Source organism: Hippopotamus amphibius, chromosome X (genome assembly GCF_030028045.1).
Source record: "Hippopotamus amphibius kiboko isolate mHipAmp2 chromosome X, mHipAmp2.hap2, whole genome shotgun sequence".
In the NCBI taxonomy this organism is placed as follows: domain Eukaryota; kingdom Metazoa; phylum Chordata; class Mammalia; order Artiodactyla; family Hippopotamidae; genus Hippopotamus; species Hippopotamus amphibius.
Genome location: NC_080203.1, coordinates 94,817,583 through 94,843,554, shown reverse-complemented (window position 1 = coordinate 94,843,554; position 25,972 = coordinate 94,817,583). Strand labels below are relative to the sequence as shown.

The window sequence follows — 25,972 nt, the reverse complement described above, 5'->3', positions numbered from 1 at the left end:
CAGAAAGAGAAAAACAAATAATGTATGCTAACTCATATATATGGAATCTAAAAAAAAATGGTAGTGATGAACCCAGTGACAGGGCAAGAATAAGGATGCAGATGCAGAGAATGGACTGGAGGACACGGGCTTGGGAGGGGCAGGGGGCGAAGGGGAAGCTGGGATGAAGTAAGAGAGTAGCATAGACATATATACACTACCAACTGTAAACTAGATAGCTAGTGGGAATTTGCTGCATAACAAAGGGAGATCAACTCAATGATGGGTGATGCCTTAGAGGCCCAGGACAGGGAGGGTGGAAGGGAGTCGTGGGAGGGAGGGGATATGGGGATATATGTATAAATACAGCTGATTCACTTTGGTGTACCTCAAAAGCTGGTACAAGAGTGTAAAGCAATTATATTCCAATAAAGAGCTTAAAAAAAAAAGGAATGAAATTGAGTTATTTGTAGTGAGGTGGATTAACCTAGAAATTGTCATCCCGGGCGAAGTAAGCCAGAAAGAGAAAAACAAATACCATATGCTAACTCATATATATGGAATCTAAAAAAAATGGTACTGATGAACCCAGTGACAGGGCAAGAATAAAGATGCAGATGTAGAGAACGGACTTGAGGACATGGGTGTTGGGGGGGGCGAAGGGGAATCTGTGACGAAGTGAGAGAGTAGCATTGACATATATACACTACCAAATGTAAATAGATAGCTAGTGGGAAGTTGCTGCATAACATAGGGAGATGAACTCGATAGTGGGTGATGACTTAGAGGGGTGGGATAGGGAGGTTGGGAGGGAGTTGCAGGAGGTAGGGGATATGGGGATATATGTATAAATAGAGCTGATCCACTTTGGTGTACAGCAAAAAACTGGCACAACAGTGCAAAGCGATTATATTCCAATAAATAGCTTAAAAAATAAAAAAATAAAAAACCACCAGCTTTCTGTAGTATTTTTTGCAATGTCCTGTCAATCTAAAATTACCTCACAATAAAAAGTTAAGTACAATATGGTGACAGATGGTCACTGGACTTATCATGATGATACATTTGTAATGTATAAAAATGTTGAACCACTATGCTGTGTACCTGAAGCTATTTTAATACAGTATGTCAAGTATACTTCAATTTAAAAAAAGACAGTTAAGTACAAAAAAAGATACCAGGATGGAATTGACTTAATATGGAGTACAATCTAACTTTTAAAGAACAACATTTCTACAGTTTTTAAAAAGTTCGAGGCCAGGGATTGGCAAACTACAGGCTGCAGGTCAAATACGGTCCTTGGCCAGTTTTTGTAAATAAAATTTTATTGGAAAACAACCATGTCCATTTCTTTACATATTGCCCGTGGCTGTATTTGCTACAGTAGCAGAGTTGAGTAGTTGCAATAGAGACTGCAGGACTGGCAAAGCCTCAAATATTCACTGTTTCGCTCTTTACAGAAAAAGTGCTAATCCCTGTTTTAAATAATAGAAAGTTGGAAATCTTCCAAATTTATTTTATGAAGCACTATAACCTTACCTTAAAAATATAGTCCTAATACAAACAGTTATCTGGAGATTATTTCGTCTTATAGATGCAAAGATCTTTTTTTTAAGGTAATTCTATTTATTTTTATTTATTTATATTTTGACTGCATTGGGTCTTCGTTGCTGTGCAAGGGCTTTCTCTAGTTGCAGTGAGCGGGGATTACTCTTCGGTGTGGTACACAGTCTTCCTATTGCAGTGGCTTCTCTTGTTGCAGAGTACAGGCACTAGGCACACAGGCTTCAGTAGTTGCCGCAAGTGGGCTTGCTAGTTGTGGTACAGGGGCTTAGCTGCTCCTGGGCATGTGGGATCTTCCCCAACCAGGGATCAAACCCATGTCCCCTGCATTGGCAGGTGGATTCTTAACCACTGCACCACCAGGGAGGTCCCGATGCAAAGAACTTTAACAAAATATTAGCAATTTGAGTCCAGTAAGGATCAAAAGAAAATTTTACCCCATGACCAAACTGGGTTTTCTAAGACAAAGATAGTTACCACTAGTCCATTTATCAATTTACTTATTACATCAACAAATTAAGAAGAAAAACAACACAATCATATCAATGGATATAGAAAGGCCATTTGACACAATTCAGCAGTAATTCTCAAAATTTCGTATGAAACTACAAAACTTCAGCAAAGATCATAGTCTCAAAACCATCAGGAAGTATAAAACTAAAAGGTAAAATGCTGAAGACATTTCCATTAAAACTAGTAACAAAAAAAATAACAACAAAAAAAAACTAGTAACAACATGGGGTAGTTCCTGTCACAACATTGAAAGCTCTAGCTAATGCAATTAAACATGAAGATGAAATAAACTGCTTCAATATTGAGAAGGGAGAGAAAATCATTTTTATTTGCAGGTTATATAATTGTATACTCGGAAAACTAGCACAGGGAATTTTGATAGGTGATGGGGTACAAGATTGATACAGATGATCCTATTTCCAATAACAACACAAAATACCTAAGAATGAACATAACAAGAACAGTGCTGGACTCAAAATTAAAAAAAACTAATAGTTATTATTCTAGAATATAATATAAAACTTAAGCACATGGAGAGACAGACCATATTCCTGGGCAGGAATATAATAAAATAAAAATATCACTGGTTCAATACTAACCATATTGATGTAACCAAGTGCCAAGCAGAATTCCAATTCTTTTCCAAATTGGTAAAACAATTTCAAACTCTGTATGCAAGTATAAACAGCCAAGAAAATTATGTAAAGGAATACTGAGAGGATGCTTGGACTAGCAGATATTAAAATTTACAATAAAACTAATGCAATCAAAACTAATTGGATAAATAGGCCAATAAAATAAAAGAAAATGTCCATACTTTGATCTTAATATGTACAGGAACAGATATGACATAAGTGATGTTCTATTGAGGGAGTACAAAAAAGTTCACTATGTAAAAGCCAGGAGAGAGAGGATGAATGAACAAAGGCTATGGAAATTCAGAGAAGGAATGAAAGTGCCCAAATAACAAAAAAAGATGCTCAACCTCTAATAGGTGGAAAAGGGAAAACAAAACTAGATATAATTATTCAGCTCTCAGAATAATAAAAATTGAAAAAAAGCAACATCATCCAGTGCTGGAGAGGATTTGGGGAAATGGGGATTTTTATACATTGTTGACAGGAATATTTCATACACATTTCCATATACATACGTGTATGGATTATACGAGGGTGAGTCAAAAATTATCCGCAGTCCGATTATATTAAAACTTCTGTTGGCCGCACTGTGTTATCAGCACTTTCCATTCAAGGCTACTGTCTCCCCAGTCACTGCTGTGCAGGTGTGAACGCGTTACATCAGTTCATTCGTAACTGCGGTGTGAGCAAAAATGGATGCCCCACTTGTGATTTGCGCAAAAGAAGAGCAGAGTGCAGTGATTCGTTTTTGTTTCTTTGGTTTTTTTGTTGTTGTGGTGGTGGTGGTCTGAGGGTGTGCCTGGTGCCGTTATTTATCAAAGACTTTGTGCACAGTATGGAGAAAGTGTTTTGTGACAAAGAAGTGTGTATGAATGGATAGAGAAGTTCAAGGAAGGTCACACAAGTGTTAGCCATCAAGAAGGAGCCAGACGCCCGTCCATGTCCACGGCTGATGACAACATTGAGCATACACGTGAAATGATTCTGTTTTCTGGGATTCTCAAGGGCCAGTACTGGAACATCATCAGGAAAAAGGTTCAGCAATCAACAGTGCTCGTTACAGTGAGATGCTTATTGAAAAGCTGAAGCCTAAACTTTGGATTAAACATAGAGGACTGCTAACCAAGGGTATTGTGATCTTGCATGACAATGCATGTCCGCACACTTCTGCCTACACTGTCAACACTCTGCAAAAACTTCATTTTGAGGTATTAAAGCATCCTCCCTATAGTCCTGATCTTGCTCCATCGGACTTTCACCTGTTTGGTCCCCTGAAAGCAGCCCGATGAGGACAAAGATTCACTTCTGATGAAGAAGTGAAGACAACAGTGCATTCGTGGCTCACAGCTCAGCCTAAAACACTTTTTAATGAGGGAATACAAAAGCTTGTTGACAGATTGACAAAGTATATTGAAAAGCAAGGAGATTATATCAAAAAATGATGTATTTGTCTTTTCTAAAAGTTAATTAAAATAAATTCTACAGCCAGAGTGCAGATAATTTTTGACTCACCCTCATACATTGTATATATTGATATAATACATATTACATACACGATGTATTATATAATATATGTAACACTTTTGAAAGGCATTTGGCAATGTCTATTTTTAAAATGCACACACTTGTACTTAATAATAAGGTTCAAATACAGCAAAAGCTGACACAAGCAAGGAGAAACGCACAAATCACCATCACATTGCCCTTTACAGAGCAGGTAGGTGAAAAAAAAATCAGAGCGGATATACAAGTTTTGAACAACACAATTAACAATAGGAGAACACATTCTTAGAAAGCAATAAATGGCACATTTATGGGACTTGGCATAAGGCAAGCCTCCACAGGTTTCAAGGAACATTCATGACACAAATCACATTATCTAACCTCTGAGAAATTAGCTTATAAATCAATAACAAAAGGATTAACTGTTTATTGCAAAATAGAAACATGCTTCAAAGCGACACATGTGAAATGATAAATCATAACCGAAATTTTAAAATACTTGGAAATGAATAACAATGATAATACGATACAACAAATTGTGTGAGTCTTAGATGGAAATGTACAGCCTTAAGGCTTAAATTAGAAAAAGAAAGGCTGACTAGTAATTAGCTGGGCATCCGATGTAAAAGACCCCATCACTGAATCCACAGTACCCCCACCACCGACCCCGATCCCGCGACGACTCAGCTCAGAGTAGCCAACCCCTTCAAAATCACCTCTGCGCGGCGCTAACACGTAAACCCCTGAGAACCCCTTCCCTTCAGCGTGCCGACCTCTGACACGCGGGTGTTTAGTGGAGGGGTGGGGGAGTCTGATGCGCATGCTCAAAAGCACTTGACGAAACTGCGTTCCCCAGTCAACAGGGCGCTTCCACGGAGAGTCCGTGAGAGTTTCCTTACCCTTTTGCGGCTTTGCTGGGCTCGGTTTATGGTCGCACCCAGGTGTTGCTGCTTCGTGGGGACTGCCATCATGGAAGGGTGTCCGTGCCGTACAGTGGAAGAAACTGTTGCCTTCTGCCTCAAGCAGCAGAACAGTGGGGCTTCCCTGGGAGGAGGTGGACTACCCGTCTTTGGGTAGACTTCCTGGTGCGTGGGGTATTTGGAGTTAGCCTCTGAGGTGCTCCTAGGGATATGGCACGGGTGAGAGGGAGCCATTACTAACAAAAAGAGTAAGAATGAGAACCCAGAGTGAGTCTGGAGGTAACACTGCAGTTGAGGGGAGAAACGTCAGGATGGAACCTTCCCCTGGGCGATAGTATGGAGTGTTGTAAAAGGGATAGTAGGAGCGGTACTGCACCCGCCGCACTATCCCCCGCCCCGAGATACCAGGAGGGGAGAGAAGTCGGGGTGGGAGCCTCGGGGTAATCTCAGTCAGCCCCCACACCAGTCACTCCAGCTGAAATAATTGGTATCAACTAAAATTAGTTTATATACTTTTTGGCTGCATCTCGCAGCTTGTGGAATCTCAGTTCCCGGACCAGGGATTGAACCCCGGGCCACAGCAGCGAAAGCCTGAAATTTTAACCACTAGGCCACCAGGGACTCCTCTCTCCCAGTGCCATTAGTTTTCAATTGATATGGCCAATGGTTGTTTTCTCTGGCTAATGTAATGTGTCAATAAAAACATCTTAGGACATTTTATTATTCATAGTTCCTTGTAAAATAAAATCTAAGTAATAATTATGCAAGTGCAGCCTTAAAACAAATTTTCAATCCTGTCCCACAAGGAGTTTGCTGTCCCTTAGCACCTCAATATGGAAATTACGGAGAAGCCATTGTCCCTCTGGGAGATGTCATGGGGGCAGAGGTGAGAAGAATCCCTTCAATGGATGAACTGCTACACATTCTTCAAAACCCATCTCACATGCCTCCTGTGGGAAGCCCTCTCTGACAGTGGTAGGAGACTCCATGCCAGCTAAAGGTCCTTCTGACCCAGCAGGTCCTATTTGAAAGGACCTGGCCCTGAGCTCTGGTGTTCTCTATATCTTCCTCCCCTCTGACCAGGCACGTCCTTTTTGGGCCCCAGTTCAACATTCTGGACAGTAGAGGGCTGGACTCTGTGATTATTCAATAATAGTGTGAAATTTTTCCAGTAAAAATCTGGATGTAAAATAAATAAGCTATCATTGCCTTCTATCTACTGACACACGTGAATGGTTGTGGCTTTTGGTCCAGAGGTCCCTGCTCAGTAAATATTGTAAGATAGTTTTCACCTACTAAAGGAAGGCATGCAAGACAAGGCTAATCAGAAGACTGTGGATATTACTCCTTGCATCTACTGTAGGGCAAAGAGGTACTTATCATTACATCCTTAGCTGCAGATATGAAAATATTCTGACCTTGCGTTCTTCCTCATTTTCAACTAGATGCCCATATAAATGTGAAGATTCGAGACTGGCCTGCTCCAAGATGCAGGGCAGTCAGTGGGAGAGTTTAAAAGGAGACTCTGGTCTTCCTATTTGAAGTGGCAGTCCCCAGCGTTTCCAATTCACATCACTCTGCCCTATCCACCCCTCTTTAGCAGTTATCACCTTTTAACAAACAGTGTTTATTGCCTCTCTTCCCCACTAGGATGTCAGGTCCAGGAAGCTAGGGATTTGGGGGCTGTTTTGTTTTACCAAACATCAAGTACCAAGAGCAGTGATTGGTGATCAATAAATATTTGGTGAATGAACAAACGGGGTCTTACATACTTAGAAGTTCTCCATCTCTAGTATTTTCTGTGTTACTCTATGAAATCAATTTTATAATTAGTCATGTCATCCAGAGATGCCTGCAGAGTCTTTAGGAGGGAATAAATTAATCTTTTAAGAAAATTAATCCAGTGCATGTGTTTTGCTGCTCTCTACATGTGTGGTAAATATACTAAAAATAAAGCAGTTGATTACTCCACATATATGAAAAGCAGAAATCATTGCAGCATGAACAAAGAAATGAACAAACAGTAAGTGAATAAGATAATTTCCGATAAAAAGGAAGGGTATGAAGAAAACAAAAGCATGGCGAGGCACTAGAGAGTTGTGGGGTAGGTCAGGGAAGAAAAACATCTGAATTAAAGACATCTGAGCAGGTGCATGAGTGGTGTGATGGAGTGAGCCTTGGAGCCAGAGCACCTTTGGCAGAGGCCACAGGAAGTGTCAAGGCCACGGAGCTCCTGCTTCCCTGCTCATCCCACCACTGGGTGGCATCGCTGGGCTGGGGCCAAAGATTTTCTTACTCCATTCAAGGAAGGGACATCACTTTTCTCCATGCAGACTTTCTCTTTTTACATTTAGATATTTATCTAACAGTTTAATTTTCCCAACTAACTTAAATATTTAGTTAGTTTTAATAATATAATTAGCACTTAGGCACCTACTACCCAAAAGAAAAGGTATGGCCTTAACAAAAACCTCCATCTATACACGTGTTCCCCCAATTCATGGCCCTGTCTGCCCTCAACTGAGGTAAATATCATCCTAAATCCCAAGTTCATCAATTTTTATTTGCTTTTTAAATAATTTTATCACAACTATACAAAATCCTAAATAGTTCATGTTCTTTATATTAGCAGCTTTTAATTTTTATAAAAATGTGCTATGTTTTATATACTATTTCATGAATCACAGGGGTTTCTTTTCCCTTAAGTTCATCCTTATTGTTGAGTACTGTTCTAGTTCATTCATTTTGACTCAATCCATTTTTTTTTAATTTTTAAAAATTTTTTTTTATTTTTTACAATAAACTGCATATATTTAGAGTGTACAATTTGGTATCCCAATCTCTGATTCATCCCCCCACCCAACCCTCCCTGCTTTCCCCACTTGGTGTCCATATGTTTGTTCTCTACATCTGGGTCTCTATTTCTGCCTTGCAAACCACTTGATTTGTACCATTTTCTATATTCCGCATATATGTGTTAATATACGATATTTGTTTTTCTCTTTCTGACTCACTTCACTCTGTATGACAGTCTCTAGGTCCACCCATGTCTCTACAAATGTCCCAGTTTCATGTCCCAGAAGTCCACATCTTCTTTATCCATTCATCTGTTGATGGACACTTAGGTTGCTTCCATGTCCTGGCTATTGTAAATAGTGCTGCAATGAATATTGGATGACTCCATCCATTTTTGTTTCCAGGTTTTGCTATCATGAACACGATACCATGCATATTCTAGGTTTCATGTGCAAGTAGTTCTCTTGGATATATTCCTAAAAGTGGACTAGATAGGTTGTGAGGTATGTAAATATTCACTGTAGGAGGAAATGCCAAGAATTTTCTAAAGTAGTTACAAGAATCAATATTGTGAAAATGACTATACTACCCAAAGTAATCTACAGATTCAATGCAATCCCTATCAAATTACCAATGGCATTCTTCACAGAATTAGAACAAAAAATTTTACAGTTTGCATGGAAACACAAAAGACCGCGAATAGCCAAAGCAATCTTGAGAAAGAAAAACAGAGTCGGAGGAATCAGGCTCCCTGATTTCAGACTATACTATAAAGCTACAGTAATCAAGACACTATGGTACTGGCACAAAAACAGAAATATAGATCAATGGTACAGGATAGAAAGCCCAGAGATAAACCCACACACCTATGGTCACCTAATTTATGACAAAAGAAGCAAGAACATACAATGGAAAAAAAACAGCCTCTTGAATAAGTGGTGCTGGGAAACTGGACAGCTACATGTAAAAGAATGAAATTAGAACAGTCCCTAACACCATACACACACACACACACACACACACAAAAAACTCAAAATGGATTAAAGACCTAAATGTAAGGTCAGACACTATAAAACTCTTAGAGGAAAGCATAGGCAGAACACTCTATGACATAAACCATAGCAAAATCCTTTTTGATCCACCTCCCAGAATAATGGAAATAAAAATAAACAAATGGGACATAATGAAACTTAAAAGCTTTTGCACAGCAAAGGAAGCCATCAACAAGACAAAAAGACAGCCCTAGAATGGGAGAAAATATTTGTAAATGAAGTAACTGGCAAGGGATTAATCTCCAAGATACATAAGCAGCTCATGCAGCTCAGTATCAAAAAAACAAACAACCCAACCCAAAAATGGGTGGAAGACCTAAACAGACATTTCTCCAAGGAAGACATACAGATTGCCAACAAACACATGAAAAGATGCTCAACATCACTAATCATTAGAGAAATGCAAATCAAAACCATGATGAGGTATCACCTCACACCGGTCAGAATGGCTATCATCAAAAAAATCCAGAAGTAATAAAAGCTGGAGAGGGTTTGGAGAAAAGGGAACCCTGTTGGTGGGAACGTAAATTGATACAGCCACTATGGAGAACAGTATGGAGTTTCCTTAAAAAACTAAAAATAGAGCTACCATATGACCCAGAAATCCCACTACTGGGCATATACCCAGAGAAAACCATAATTCAAAAAAGATACACGTACCACAATGTTCATTTCAGCAGTATTTACAGTAGCCAGGACATGGAAGCAATCTAAATGTCCACTGACAGATGAATGAATAAAGAAGATGTGGCACAAACATACAATGGAATATTACTCAGTCATAAAAAAGGAATGAAATAGAGCTACTTGTAGTGAGGTGGATGGGCCTAGAGTCTGTTATACAGAGTGAAGTAAATTAGAAAGAGAAAAACAAATACCGTATGCTAATGCATATATATGGAATCTAGAAAAATGGTACTGATGAACCTAATGGCAGGGCAGGAATAGAGATGCAGACGTAGAGAACGGACTTGAAGACCTGGGGGCAGGGAGGGGAAGCTGGGACGTAGTAAGAGAGTAGCATTGACATATACACACTACCAAGTGTAAAATAGATAGCTAGTGGGATGCTGCTACAGAGCACAGGGAGATCAGCTCGATGCTTTGTGAAAACCTAAAGGGGTAGGATAGGGATGGTGGGAGGGAGGCTCAAGAGGGAGGAGATATGGGTATATATGTATAAATAAAGCTGATTCACTTTGTTGTACAGCAGAAACTAACACAATACTGTAAAAGCAATTATACTCCAATAAAAAAACAAATATAATGTTAATCATACCTCTGATTTAAATTTTCTAGCAGCCAATTAAAAACATAAAAAGAAACAGATGAAATAATATATTTAATTTAACCCAATATATCTAACATATCTTTCTACCCATGTAATCAATATAAAACTTATCAATAAAATATATTGATTTTCCCCCCCAAAAAATAGTTACACTGATCTATATTCCTTCAGCAGCGCAAAAAGATCCTGTAGCTGTACATCCTCTCCAACACTTTGTTGGACTTAAATTTTTGCAAACTGAATGGGTGTAAAATGTCATCTCATCATGTCTTGATTTGTATTTCCCTGATCACTGACGACTTTGAACATCTCTTCATATGTTTATTGGCTCTTTCTTCTCTGAAATAGTCTAATGACTTAATTTTTTAAAAACATGACCATAGTACTATTATGACCCTCAGATTAACGATTCCTGATGCTCTATTAGGCATGTATCCATGCCAAACATGCTTCCACTAATTCCATTTCTTCTTTCATTTATTCATTCAACAAACACCCAGACCAGGGCTATAGGGGCAGAAAGAGAATCCGGGATAATCAGAGAGTTCAACCCTTTAAGAAAGTAAAAGTTAGCTCAGAGTATAAAAGCCTGCTCTGCCACTCATAAGGCTGGGAGAACAGATATGGATAAAGTCAGATGCAAAATTAACAGAAAATACTACTTCTCCCAAGGATGTCCTGCAGCTGTAATGCTATAGAGAACTCCTACTTTGAGTGACTGCTGCTTTTTTACTCACTGAGACACTTTGTTCTCTACAATCATAGACTATCAGAAACTGCTGTTTGAAGTGATACCAATACAGATAAAACACCCCACTCTTGCTGAAGATTCTGTCATTTAGACACAAAAGAACATCCAAGATTTCCAACCCCAGTGCAGAGAGAAGGGGTATCTAGATACAAAATTATATATCTATCTTCACTTTATGGTTTCCAAGGAAACAGGATTCTGGGTTCGCTTTACGGTCCACATACAGCCCTGCTTTGCTTTGAGTTTACCAAAACACTGCTTCATTCACATTTCATCTGAACTTCACCATTCCTCAGAATTCCATAATAACCCTATTTTTTTCTTTGTTTAGTGAGCCACCATGGTTCCTCTGGTGTGTGTCTCCCTCACCAACTGATAGATTTTTCAGACTACAAATTAATCCCAGATGGTCTTAGTCTAATTGGAGTAGGACATCTTTACATTCCAGATTGTGAAACTGAGGCCCAGAGGGAATGTGACTGGACTGAGAGCATCCAGCATGTTCACACCTGAGCGGGGTACAGAGCCTTCTTCCTCTGTCAGGAGGATTCCCTGGAGGAGATATCTGAACTTGGTTTTGAAAGATAAGTAGGTATTCCCAAGTGAAGGGCAATATGACTTCTTCCCCTTCTGCCCCAGTGACATCTCCCAGAGGGCACAGGCATCTCCAGAATTTCCACATTGGACGTGATAAGGGGTAACAAACTGGTTGAAGGGCAGAATCAGTCTTGCCTTAAAGCTACATTTGCAAAGTAAGGGCACTATTACTATATAGCTTTTATTTTATGAGAAAATAAAAATAACTTTTTTAAAGATATCTTTATTTACATGTTGCATTAGATTAAGGGAAAAATAAAAAAAAACATTATTGGTACAAACTTTTATTTTAGCTGGGGTAGCTGGAGTGGGAGATAATGTAGATTATGGGAGCATCCAAACCCCACAGCCAACCCCCACAAGCCAAGCAGAGGGGAATCTAACACTGACATCCCCCTTTCCCCTCAGTGCTATATCCTAGGAGGGCTTGCAGGTCCCTGATTTCTTTTCTTTCTCCCCTCGTGGTGTTGTTCCAGGAGAGGCCCGCAAGCAGTCTGACTTTTTCTCATCCTGTGGTATCTGCCAGGAGATAACAGCTACTGGCACCTCTGCGTCTTTCCAGAAGCCCCTCAGCTTCTCTGAACATTATTACACAGATCCATAGAGTACAGAGCCAAAGACCCCTCCTCCAGGAAGCCCCACCACCTGTGAGACAGCTCCACTGTTCTGCAATGTGAGTTTAGAGGCTTCCAGATCCCCTGTACGGAATGGACACTCCTCCCACATGGCGTATCCCATGGGGAAGCGCAACCTGGGCACGGCCATGTTCCCCGCCTGACAACGCTGCCGAGGGGCACTGAAGGCCCCTAAGCACCGACTCCGTAACATCTCCATGTTGACTCTTGGCGGACTGCGGCTTCAAATGTGGTTTTGCGCATGTGCAGCACCACGCCCCTTCGTGCGAAGCCCCAAATCCCGAGAAGGGGCGGCGCTCGGGGGTGGTGACCGGAAGCGGCTGAGCTTATCAGCCGGGGTTTAATAGTTGTTGTCAAGAGAATCCCAGTGCTCTGTGCCGGAGGGATGTGGAGGTGATGGGGATCCGGGGAGGGTGAGTGTTGCTGAATTCTGTGTGGTCAGTGATGGAATCGGTTGTCTGAATGTGGTTGGATGATTCGCTTGTTATTTTTCAGGCTTTCGTTTTTTCGCATATCAACGTTAAGGTCTTAAAGTTCACTCTGAGACCCCCAAGGTTTGGTGTATTATGTTCTAAGTGTTTTTTAAGAGTTGATTTTTGTTTGTTTGTTTGTCCATGCGTTATTTAGAAGTGCACTTTCGTTTTACAAAAGTTTATCTTTTTACTAGACTTGTAACCTTAGTTTTCTGTGGTTAGAAAAATGTCTACATGAAGCTCATTCCTTGAAATCTGAGGGGACTCATGGCCTAGTCCTTCGTGAATTTTTTACAAATGTTCAATGTATAATTCAAAAATAATATTTAATTGTTTAGTTGTCAGTTGTATTGTACAAAATTTGTACTTTTTTTATCTGTTTATTATAGAGAAAGGAGAGATTGTCTTCACTGTGATGATGATTTGCTAATTTCTCCTTTCTGCTGTCCATGATCCATTTTGAGTTAAGTTTTGTATAAAGTGTGAGACAGATCGAGGTGCATTTATTTGGATGTCCAAGTACTCAAGCACCGTTTGTTTAAAAGACTGTAGTTCTTCCACTGACTCGTTCTGTACCTTTGACAAAAATAAAATTGCCATACTTTTGTGTGGCTATTTCTAGGTTCTCTATTATGTTCCTTTTATCTATGTGCCTGTCTACTTTTATCGTGAATGTGTGTTGAATTTTGTCAATACTATGTGAATTTATATGATTTTGCTTGTTTAGGTTGTTAATATGGGGGGAATGCCCTTATTAATTTTTGAATATTGAATCAGGCTTACATTCCTGGAATAAGCCTCACTTGGCTGTGGTGTATAATACCTTTTTTATATTGCAGAAATTGATTAGTTAATGCTTTTTTTTGAGGATTTTTTATCTTAAGTTCATGAGAGATGTTGGTCTATAGTTTTCTTTTTTTGTACTGTCTTTGTCTGGTTTTAGTATTAGAGTAATACTGATCTCAATAAATGAGTTAGAAAGTGTTCTCTTCTATTTTCTGGAAGAAATTGTGTAGAATTATGCTATTTTTATTTAAATGTTTGGTAGAATTCTTCAGTGAAACCCTCTGGGCCTGGAAATTTCCTTTTGGATGCTTTCGATTATGGCTTCAATTTCTGTAGTAGTTAAATGACTATTCAGAATATCTACTTAATATCTTTTCCCAGTATCTACATATTTAATAGTGTGTAAATTGAGTGAGTCTCTGTTTTGTGAGGAATTGGACTATTTCATTCCAAGTTGTTGAATTTATGTGCACAAAGTGGTATGTGGTATTCCCTTACTTTTGTTTTAACAGGTGCAGGATCTATAGTTGTATCTCCTGTTTCATTTCTGATATTGGTAATTTATGTCTTCTCTCTTTTTATCTTTGTCAGTCTTGCTAGAGGATTACCAATTTTATCGGTCTTTTCAAAGAACCAACTTTTGGTTTCATTGTATTTCTCTATTGTTTTTCTGTTTTCCATTTTATTGATTTCTGCTCTTATATTTTATTACTTCCTTCTGCTTGCTTTGGATTTTCTTTGCTTTCTTTTTCTAGTATCTTATGGTTAGAGCTTACCTTATTGATTTAATACCTTAGTTCTTTTCTAATGTAAACATTTAGGATTATAAATTTCCCTCTCAACACTGCTTTATCTGCATCCCACAAATTTTGATATGTTGTATTTTCATTTTCATTCATTACTTTTTAATTTCCCTTGAGACTTCCTTCCTCTTTGATCCATGGATTATATAGAAATGTATTGTTTAATTTCCAAGTATTTGGAGACTTTCCTGTTACCTTTCTGTTATTGATTTCTAGTTTGATGCTATTATAATCAGGGAACATATGCTATATGATTTCAATTTGTTAAGGTTTGTTTTATGACCCTGGAGAATGTTGCACAGATGCTTGAAGAGAATGTGTATTCTCTTAGTGTTTGGCTGGAGTAGGATGGGTATGTTCAGTTAGGACACCCTTTTCTTGGTCCTTTGATTAAGGGAAGCAGGCTTTTCTTAGATCATTTTTATCTGTGCCTGTTGATGGTTCTGAGTTATAAGCTTCTCTAATGCCCTGTTTGTGATATATGGAAGGGAAAATGAAACCCAGGGAACTCGACACTGTTGTTCCTTAGGCCCTGAGGTCTGTGGACTGTCTGCCTTTCCTTTTTACCTTTCAGAGTCTTTCTATTTGTATTTGTTGTTATGTCATTTTTTCCCTGTTCTCTTCTACATTCATTATTCTCTTCTATCTGTATTTTCCTGTATTAACTTTGTTAATTTACATTTTGCTAAGGAAGCACCTATTTCACATCAGTATTAAAATATGTTGCTATACAGTTATGCATACTATCCCACAATAAGTACTTTGAAACACTGCCTCATTTGGGAAAGATTCTCATTCTCTCTCTCTCTCTCTCTCTCTCTCTCTCTCTCTCTCTCTGTGTGTGTGTGTGTGTGTGTGTGTGTGTGTTTTAACTCTTACCTCATTTACGTGGAGGTTATCTATGACATTGATCATTTTAAAGGACCAGCTCTTTGTTTTCCTTAAATTCCTATTGTTATATTTATTTGACTTATTTAAGGTTTTTATTAATTACTCTTTTCCTTTTGGGGGGTTGCTTAATTTTATTTTCTACTTCTCATGTTTTAGGTTGAATACTTAGCTTTTTGATTTATTTATTTATTTATTTATTTATTTACTTATTGTATAAAACATTTACTTTGTTGGTCTTTGGGGGCAGTTTGATACATCACCAGTGTGTTACAACTGAGCCATTAATCTTGTAGCTTCATCACCATTAACTAGTTCATTTTTATGACACTGCTGAGGAATTAGCTGTTTCTGCAGAGGTTCAAGAGAAAGGCCTTTCGAGAAATGTGCAGGTTCCTTTTGTATACTTACAGAAGCTTTTTCCACTCTATTAACTTTTTCACCTTTCACAATGTTTATTTTCTTAAGATTAGTGGTAACTGGTTTTGCTGTATTTTTAACGTTAAAGTTTTTTGGCCGGCTCTATGGAATACATTCCTGGACTTCTGCCCTCTTAATTTGTTCTTGGCCATTGTCTCTGATACCCTTGTGCAGCTGCTCAAGCTCCAGGTGATGCCATCTGCACCTGTTATATTTATTTTTAATTAAAAATAAATCTATTTAAATCTACAAATTTCACTCTGTATACAACTTTAGTGTGTTCCATGACTTCTGGTAAAAATTGTGTAGCTTCTGTATTGATTTCCGACTTTGATCCTGGGTTATTTGGAAAAGTGTTTCTTTTGTTTTAAAACAGATTTATTCATTCAGATTTATAAAACAGACTTATTTGTATATATTCAATGCCATAAAATTCACCCAAAGTATACAATTCAGTGATTTTTTAGTACATTCACAGAGTTGTTCAATCATCACCACAATCTAATTTTAGAACATTTTCAACACCCCAGAAAGAAATTTTGCACACATTAGCAGACATTCACCATTCATGCCACCCCACAGCCCCAGGCCTAGGTAACTCTGATCAGTTTTCTGTCTCTATATATTTGTCTGTTTTTGGACATTTCATATAAACGGAATCATAAAATATGTGGTCTTTTGTGACTGGTTTCTTTCACATAAGATAGTGATTTCAAGGTTCATTCATGTTATAGCATGTATTGGTACTTTTTTTATTGCCAAATAATATTCCATTGTATGGACACACCAAATTTTGTTTATCTGTTCATCAGTTGATAGACATTTAAATGGTTTCCACTTATTGGCTACTATGAATAATACTGCTGTGAATATTTGTGTACAAGTTTTGGTGTGGACATCGGTTTTCATTTCTCTTGGTAGATACCTAAGAGTGGAACTTTTGGGTCATATGACAAAATGTAATGGGTAGCATTTTGAGGAACTGTCAACCTGTTTTTCAGAGTGGCTACACCATTTTATAATTCTACCAGTAATATATGAGAGCTCAAATTTATTCACATCACCAACACTTGTTACTGTCTTTTTTTTTTTTTTTTTTTTAGTCAACCTAGTGTGTGTTAAGTGGTCTCCTAACGGATAGAGCATTTTTGGTTTTGATTGCATTTCCCTAAGGACTAACGACGTTGAACATCTTTTACTATATTCGGAGAATGTAGCCTGTGAATTCCCAACATTCAGACATCTACTAGATTTTTTTTGTGGCCAAGTTATTTGATAGAATATTTTAAAAGTTCCATGGGCGTAAGAAAAGAAAGCATGTTCTTTCTTTCTTTGGCACAGCGTCATCTGTATGTGTTTAAAATTAATCTGTTCATACCTTTAATTTTATTTTACTCCTTATTTCTTTTACTTTCTTGTTTCTTCTTCATCTCATTTCTTACTTTTGTTGTCTTAAGTTCCTCTTCATTTTAGGTGATATTTACCCTTCCCCAACAAGAATGACTAAATCTGTAGTGCCTGTATTTGTTGATCGTAATGAAATTGTACCTCAACTTGGACACAGAGACACCCTCCTCTCCCTAGTTCCCTCAAGAGGAGAAACAGTTTTCACCTCTGGATGTTTTTGAGGTAATTAAAAATTTTAGTTCCAGGCTACTGGTATTTTCCTTATGGCATATCTCTTCTGTTTTAAGAAACTTTACTTAACATTTTTATTCCAAATTACAGTCATGTTTAACATCTGTTAAATAGAACCATGTTTATTTTGAGCCTCCCACATAAAAGGTACCATTTGGTGTACCATTGAGAATGTGAACTTGGAAGCCAGGTAGACTGAGTTTGATTTAACATCGCTAAACCTCTGTTTCTGTATGCATGAAATGAGATAATGATAATTACAGCAACACATAGATGATGTGACTGTTGTGCAAATTAAATGAGGTACCTCTTTCTGTATATTACATGATTCCTTGTAATAACAACACTTGCTAATACGAATTAAATGTTTGCCTGGGCCAGTCTGGTGCTGAGTGCATTAAAAACATCATCTCATTTAAGTTTCACAACCCCTTGAAATAAATAGTTTTGATTTGTTTTGGAAAAAAAAACCCGCAGAAACATTTTCATATTCATATAGCTAAAGGTTGGCAAAGCTAGAAATGAAGCCTTTATTAATTTTAGTCTAAATCTCATGGTCTCACTCATATTCCATTGTGATAACTCAAATAGGTGTTGATGTGGCTTTGTCTACTCCACAGTACCCAGTGCCGTGAACTATACTTTGGTGCCCTCAGGAAGCGCTTGTGGGGTGAATGCTGAATGACTGACCATGTGAACACTGTCTTTCCAGGTTTCTTGGAGTCTCTGTGGAGCCCCTGGGCCAGATCCCGTAGTGAAGGCTGCAGGATCTTCCTTCTGGCCCCAGCATCTCTGGTTGAGTCCACAGGTGCCCACCTGACGTCGGGTTCCTGGGAGGAGTGGAGTTGTCAGCAAGAGAGCCCAGGTACTGAGGCCCAGGGGGAAGATGCCAGCCAACCGGAACGCTCCTGGGCCATCCCTGGCCCTGACTACAGGGGGACGTGGCAACTCCTGTGAGGTAAGGAGGAGGAAGAGGCGCCCAGGGATAGGAATTCATCCAGAATGAAAGATATCTCATTATTTTAATTTGTATGACTTATTTTTTTTTTTACCAGGCAACATAATCGGGGGATTTTTATTGGTGATTTATTTCCCTTATGTGAATTTCCTTCTCCTGTCCATTGCTGGTTTATTTATTTTTGCTTATGGATTTTTACAGTTTTTTTTTAATATTAAGGTTAATAACCCTTTATCATTCTTATATATTTTTGTGAATATTTTTTGCCACTTTGTAATTTGAAATTAGTTTCTAGTTTTATTTTTAAGTGGCAAAAGCTGCCAAATAGTTCTTGAAGTCTTCTTAAAACAATGGCTTTTCCCTGCTTTGTTCCTCCCAGATTCCAGCTCCCTAGAAGCGAGCACTCTCAATTTTTTTACTGGAATTTTTTTTTTAGTTTTGGGCATTATCTATTGACTTTCCACTATGGAAGGTAGAGATTTAGCTTTTCCATGTACCTCCACTCATGTAACATTTGCCTCTAACTATCACTTTTGATTAGATCTACTGTTAGTGTTTATTATTGTGACTGTTTATAGTTAAGTCATGTAATATCCATGCTGTGATTACTGTTTCTGCACGACTTTTTCTTTTCTCTGGAATTAACTACTTTTTCCTGGTTTAGTCATTTCTTTGCTTTACTATAGACATATCAATAAGTCAATTCCAAATTCTTTCCAGTTGTTTAGATCTCCTCTCTGTATATTCAGACATTTTAGGTAATAATCATAGTGACAATAATTATAAACACTTACATAATGTTTATTATATGCCCAGCACTGTTACACACACACTCCATATACTAACTCATCTTCCTAACAACCTGAAGAAGTAGGTACCATTGTTATTCCCATTTTATAGAAGGGGAAACTGGGACATAGAGAAAAACTATCTGGCCCAAGTTAACGCATCTAGTAATGTGGGGGGCGGGGGGGGGGCGGCTATCTCAACTCTGGGTATCAGTGTCTTTTCTTTGAAAAAAATCTCTCATGGACCTTATTGACTTGCTGAAGGCTGGTCTGGTTACCCTCCCAGCTTCACGCACAGCTGTGACCTTGGTGTGTTTTGCTTGCCATCCCTCAGGAAATCCTCTTTACCTCTGTCTTGTGTCAGATTCCCTTTCCTGGGAATCCTGTATATTCCTTCCTGGATCCTGTGTCTTCCTCTTTCTTGGTTTGCCCCCTAATTTTTTGGGAGCACATCCTCCAGTATATCCTTGAGAATGGATGCATGACAGGTGGACTTTATGAAGCTTTGCATGTCTGAAAATGGCATGTAAAAATGTATTTATATAATATATATAATTGTATAAATAAATTTATAGAAATAAAAAAGTAATAAATACCATGAAAATATATTTATTTGACCCTGACACTAAATTTTTCTTTTTGGCTGGGTATAGAATTCTAGGTTGGAAATCATTTTTGTGAATAATTTTACAAGTCTGTTTCCAGTCTAGTCCTTTTCTACTCATACACACATTTTCTCTGCATTTCAAAAAACTCTTGTTATTCAGTTGTTGATCCTCCATATTTTAAGTTCTTTGTCCTACTGATTTACATTTCTTTTTCCTTTGCTCTCCTTTCCAGAAGTTTTTTTTTATTTTAAACTATCTCCCAAATCTTCTTCTGTGTCTCTCATTAATGCTGTTCTATATTGTTGGAGGATGGAGGGAATGAAAAGTGCCCACCAAACTGGTAAGGTATCTTGAGAGTGAAAAATGAGGCAGGCAGCCCCATATAATCAGTGGATCAGTTTATTATTGCCGGGTAATTTACGCACAAGGTGGGATCAGGGAGGCGATGATCTAGAAGCATTCACAGCTGCATTTGGCACAGTTGAGGAACAATTGGGACAATTTCATAGTTAACCTAGGGTATGGGGGTACGTGCTTCGAAACAGGAAGTGCATTCCTAAGTCAAGATTTATGAATGGGTAACCAGTCTTATGAGCACTTGGAATGTGTCAGTGAAGGTCTTCATTATTGTTTAAAGACTAACAGAGCACAGAGGCCACTGCACCTAATGGTCGTTAAACAATATCTATTAACTACAAAGCCCTTGGCAACAGAGAAGAGACTTACTACACAGTTCAGCCCTAGGCAGGGTCAGTGGAAGGACAGGAGGAACTGAAGAGGCCCAAGATGGCATCTGTTATGATAATAGCCATACGTATGTTTTTATTTTAAATAGCTCTTTTTCTTTTCAGAAGATTCCCTTATAATAGCATACTATTTTTGTTTTATGGATGTAGCATCTTATCACTCTAAGGATATTAGTAATGGTTTTTAAATTTAATTTCTTAAAGATATAGACACAGCTCAAAAATTTAAAAAAATTAATATATATAATTTTAAAATATAAAAAGCTATATAGTCTAAATTCTCTTACCCGTCTTTCTCCTATCTGTTCACCTCTGTTTAATACATATAACCAAGTTAGTTAGTTTTCTCTGCATGAGTTTCTTTATGCAGATTAAAGCAGCTGAGAACGCATTCTTATTGTCTCCTTTTTAGTTCACGAAAGGTGTCACACGAAATATATTTTTATCAGTTTTTAGTAATTTTAAGTCTTTTGGTGAAATAGAATAATAACAATAAACAATGCTGCCATGAACATTTTTGTTCATGTCTTGTCAAGTACATGTGTCCACCCCTCTCTTGACTATATACATAGGGGTGGAGTTAGTGGGTCATAGTTCAGCCTATCTTTTAAAAAATGTTCTTATTGTGAAATGTAACACATATACAGAAAAGTGTGCAAAACAGACATGTACAGCTCAGTGATTTTTCCCTATGTAGGTCTAGACAATGTCCATAGTCAGCATTACAGAATCCCCCGGCTCCCAAAGATAACTACTCTCCTGACTTTTGTGATGATTACTTCCAATGAGAAGAAAATCACAAGTCCCAGAGTGGGAGAAGAGACAGACAACAGAGGACTTATACCCAGGATATATAAAGAACAACAAAACAATAAGAAAAAGGAGACTATCCAGTAGTCTGAGGCCTTATTTGAATAGGCGTGTAACAAAGGAAGAAATCCAAATGGCTAATAACACCTGAGGTGGTACTTAGTCTCATTAGTCACCCGGGAAATGCGAAAGTTAAATCACAATGTAATACCACTACACTCCCACCAGAATGGCTAAAATTAAGAAGCCTGACAATAACAGATGTTAGGAAGAATAGGGGCCATATCGGCAGCTAATAAACTCATTCTAGCACATATAGCTGCTGATGTGTGAGCTCATATCAGCAGTTCATATGCTGCTGGTTGGAGTGTAAATTGGCACAGTCTCTTTGGAAAACATTTTAGCCTTCTTCATCAAAGCATACCTAGACCATATGAGGAAACACTTCTCCTAGGAAAATACTCAAGAGAAATCCTTGGCTAATGTACTGGGACACACATATAAAGGCTCCCTGTAACATTACTTGTAACAGCCAGAAACTAGAAATAACTTAAATGTCCATCAGCAGTAGAATGGATACATAAGCTGAACATAATATTGAGTGAAAGAAGACAGACACAAAATAATTTGTGTTGTTTTAATTTATATAAGGTTTTAAGACAAGCAGAACAAAACCATATTATAGAGGGATGCATGGTTAGGTGGTGAAGTTCAAAAGCATGTGCTTACTCTCAGAGACAGGATAGTGGTTTCTGTGATTGATGGGGAGGCTGAGGGGAAGGAGGGAAAGAGGCATGAGAAAGGCTTCTGGCCAAAGAGCTGGCAATGTTCTGTTTCTAGACCAGAGTGGGAATTAGGTAAGTATTTGCCTTGAATTAGTTAATTCGTTAATTAGTTAAGCCAGTTATTTATGTTTCATGTATTTTTTGCATGAGTATTATATTTCTTAAAAATCTTTTGAAAGATGTTCAGCGTCATTAATTATTAGAGAAATGCAAATCAAAACTACAATAAGGTATCACCTCACACGAGTCAGAATGGCCATCATCAATCTACAGAGAATAAATGCAGGAGAGGGTGTGGAGAAAAAGGAACCCTCCTACACTGTTGATGGGAATGTAAGTTGGTACGGCTGCTGTGGAGAACAGTATGGAGGTTCCTTAAAAAACAAAAAATAGAACTACCACATGATCCAGCAATCCCACTCCTGGGCATATATCCAAAGAAAACCATAATTCAAAAAGATACATGCATCCCAGTGTTCACTGCAGCACTGTTTACAATAGCCAGGTCACAGAAGCAACCCCAATGTCCATTGACAGATGAATAGATAAAGAAGATGTGGCACATATATACAATGGAATATTACTCAGCCCTAGAAAGGAATGAAATAATGCCATTTGCAGCAACATGGATGGACCTTGAGATTGTCATACAGAATGAAGTAAGTCAGAAAGAGAAAAACAAATATCGTATATTAATGCATATATGTGGAATCTAGAAGAATGGAATGGATGATCTTATTTACAACGCAGAAATAGCAACACAGATGTAGAGAACAAACATATGGACACCAAGGGGGAAGAGGGGGTGAGGCGAATTGGGAGACTGGGACTGACATATATACACTACTATGTATAAAATAGATAACTAATGAGAACCTTTCATATAGCACAGGGAAGTCTACTTAATGATCTGTGGTGACCTAAATGGGAAGGAAATCTGAAAAAGAGTGGATATATGTATACGTGTAACTGATTCACTTTGCTGTACAGCAGAAACTAACACATTGTAAAGCAACTATACTCCAGTTAAAAAAATCTTTTGAAAAGGAAAAGAATACATACCCTCCAGTTTTGACCCCATTTTCCCATATACCCTTTCCAAAGGCAGCTGCAAAATACACACACACACACACACACTCTTATATCCATTTTTAAACTTCCAGCACTTTTCTCATTTAACAATAAATCTTGGTGATCATTAAGTGTCAGTAGATGTAATGAGTTGCCTTATTCTTTTTAAAGGCTGAATCTCATGCAATTATATGGATATATCACAATATAACCAGCCTCCTGTTAATAGACATTTAAGATATTTCCACTCTTTTGCTATTATAAACGATGTTGCAATGAAAATCTTTATTTCACCCTTATACATATTTCAGTTAACACAAGAGGAAATATGTTTAAAGAGAAATTTCTGCAAATGGAATTCTCACATTGTAATACATAACTCTGGGTATATTTATGGACCTTATTCTCTTCTATTGATCTAATTGTCATAGTCTTTATGATTCTAATTCCTCTGTATTTATGGTTGATTCTAATAGATAGGAGGGCTAAATCTCTGATTACTCTTCTTTTTCCAAAAGTTACTATTTTCTGGACTGTTTTGTTTTCCGTACACAATTTATAATCAGCTTACCAAATTTAAAACTAATCCTCTTCTTGTTGTCAGTGAGTTTGCATTAAATTTGTATTTTAAGATAGGGCCATTTGTCTCTTGATGATAATTCAGATTTATTACTAAAGTACACAGTATGTCTGTATTTTTTTTCAAGTAATCTTTGAGTTTCCCATTAGTGTGGTGAAGTTTTCTTCAAGTATTTTTTTAAATAATTTTTAAAAATTTTATTTATTTTTTGGCTGCATTGGATCTTCATTGCTGCTCACAGGCTTTCTCTAGTTGTGGCGAGCGGGGGCTACTCTTTGTCACAGTGCAGTGGTTTCTCTAGTTGCAGAGCATGGGCTTTAGGCGCAGGCTTCAGTAGTTGCAGCATATGGGCTCAGTAGTTGTGGTGCACAGGCTCGAGAGCGCAGGCTCAGTAGTTGTGGCACACAGGCTTAGTTGCTCCGCGGCATGTGGGATTCTCTCGGACCAGGGATTGAACCCATGTTCCCTGCATTGGCAGGCAGGTTCTTAACCACTGCACCACCAGGGAAGTCCCTTATTCAGGTATATTTTTGACATCAGTGCTTGTTTCTGTTATCTAAATGAAAAAATACAATGCAGATGTATATGAGGGTATATCATTACAAATTGGAACTAAAATGACAGTTATATGCATAAGAGGTAGTTGGAGAGTGAGTGAAAGGAAAAACAAAGAATCCTATGGTTTTCTTATTCTTGTTCAGGAGAATGATACAGATATTGATAGACCTTGTTAGAGAAACATGCATATAGTTATAGTCTTATGCTGCAATAAGTGCGCAGAAGAGTAAAAATAGATTGAGTAATTTACTTTTTTTGTATATGTGTTTAAGTGAAATATACTTGATTTACAATGTTGTGTTAATTTCCGCTGTACATCAAAGATTCAGTTATACATATATATATATATACACACACACACACACACATACATACATAGAATGGGTAATTTTCAAATGAGCATTAAGTGGGGAAGTACCAAAAATTTGATCTGCCAAGGAGATTAAAAGAAATCAGAAGAAATATGTAAATACCAGAAATTAGTCCTAGTGTTATGGTAATTACACATTGTAAATGGGTTAAAATCATTCATTAGAAGAAAGAGATTCTGCATGTTATATGCTTTGCGAAGGTACCAGCACAGAAGGGGAAAAGTGATGCTATAGGAAAGAGAGGAGATACCTAGAGGAGGGGGGAGGTTTCTTCTCTTTCTAACAAGAAGGAAAGTTCATGGATACAGGAAAGGAATACATAAAGGCATTCAAATCTATCATTTTCCCTGCCTGGATGCTGCCAGAAGACATGAGACTCCTGGGCTAGAAAAAAAGGACTTTAGGAATTCCCTGGCAGTCCAGTGGTTAGGACACCACACTCTCACTGCTGAGAGCCTGGATTCAATCCCTGGTCGGGGAACTAAGATCCCACAAGCCACATGGCGTGGGCAAAAAAATAAAAAATAAAAAAAGGACTTTAGTACTCATGGCAGTAGTCAGAGTCTTAGCATTCTCCCCATTTCCCTGAGTTCCAGTTCCTCCAGGGTGACCAGGTGACACCTGCACACACAGTAGGTCGCTTAGATTACCCGAATCTTTTATAATGAGGAGTAAGCGGACATGTCCTTTACTCTGGAGGGAGGCATAGATCCAGGTACTCGTCTCTGTAAGTTTCTATACTGACCTTTCCACTTGGCCTAGGACACAAATTCAGGTACAGCAGGATATATTAGCAGTTGTACAGATTCTGCCTTGGCCCAATAGGGCAATTTCATCATCTATAACAGCACTGGACAGTAAGCTGAGACTGACCAGAATGCCTTCCAGGGCCAAGGTAGTATGGCTGATCACCTCAGCTAAAATCAAGGACAAATTTCCTACCACCTTTTCTGATTGGATGATTCCTATCATAGGAGTAGCTGCCCTCAGGGTGCATGTAAATAACGAGTCATTTATCCCTCTAGGAAGCTCTTCCAAGGGTAGCCTCCACTTGGAGAGATCTCCGGAGTCATTTAAGGGCTAGCTTAACCACTAGTCCCCACCTTGAACACTTGCAGGCCACTTATGACTACCCCTAAGATGCAATCACCATCCTTTTTTGGGGGCGGGGGGGCAGGGGAGGTAAGTTAATGCCTAACTTCCACAGAAGGAGTATGATCTCAGGGTGCCCCCTGAAAGAAAGTGTTGTTTAACATTGGTGGGGCCCTCTAAGTCAGAGGTCCCCAACGCCCCGGGCCATGGACCAGTTACCGATTGGAGGCCTGTTAGGAACTGGGCTGCACAGCAGGAGGTAGGTGGGGGGCAAGCAAGCAAAGCTTCATCTGCCTCTCCCCATGCTCACGTTACCGCCTGAACCATCACCTACTCCCCCCTCTGCCCCCATGGAAAAA

The 25,972-nt window shown here is 38.4% G+C and overlaps 1 protein-coding gene and 2 pseudogenes across 3 annotated transcripts in view; 1 reads left to right on the top strand and 2 right to left on the bottom strand.

Annotated features, from left to right (window-relative positions):
* Window positions 1-5,020: 5,020 nt before the first annotated feature.
* LOC130841526 (uncharacterized) lies at window positions 5,021-15,215 on the bottom strand (annotated as a pseudogene).
* Window positions 12,572-25,972, top strand: part of ZNF81 (zinc finger protein 81) — an 83,133-nt gene continuing 69,732 nt past the window's right edge. The window contains exons 1-3 of one of the 3 annotated variants that reach the window (XM_057717792.1): window positions 12,573-12,651; window positions 17,066-17,237; window positions 17,959-18,204. In XM_057717792.1, coding sequence (XP_057573775.1) covers window positions 18,133-18,204 — 72 coding nt within the window. In that variant the 5' untranslated portion in view covers window positions 12,573-12,651; window positions 17,066-17,237; window positions 17,959-18,132. Of the gene's footprint in view, window positions 12,652-17,065; window positions 17,238-17,958; window positions 18,205-25,972 lie in introns of all 3 variants that reach the window. The other 2 variants (XM_057717793.1, XM_057717791.1) reach the window with 2 other exon arrangements.
* Window positions 15,459-15,760, bottom strand: LOC130841639 (ribosomal biogenesis factor-like; annotated as a pseudogene).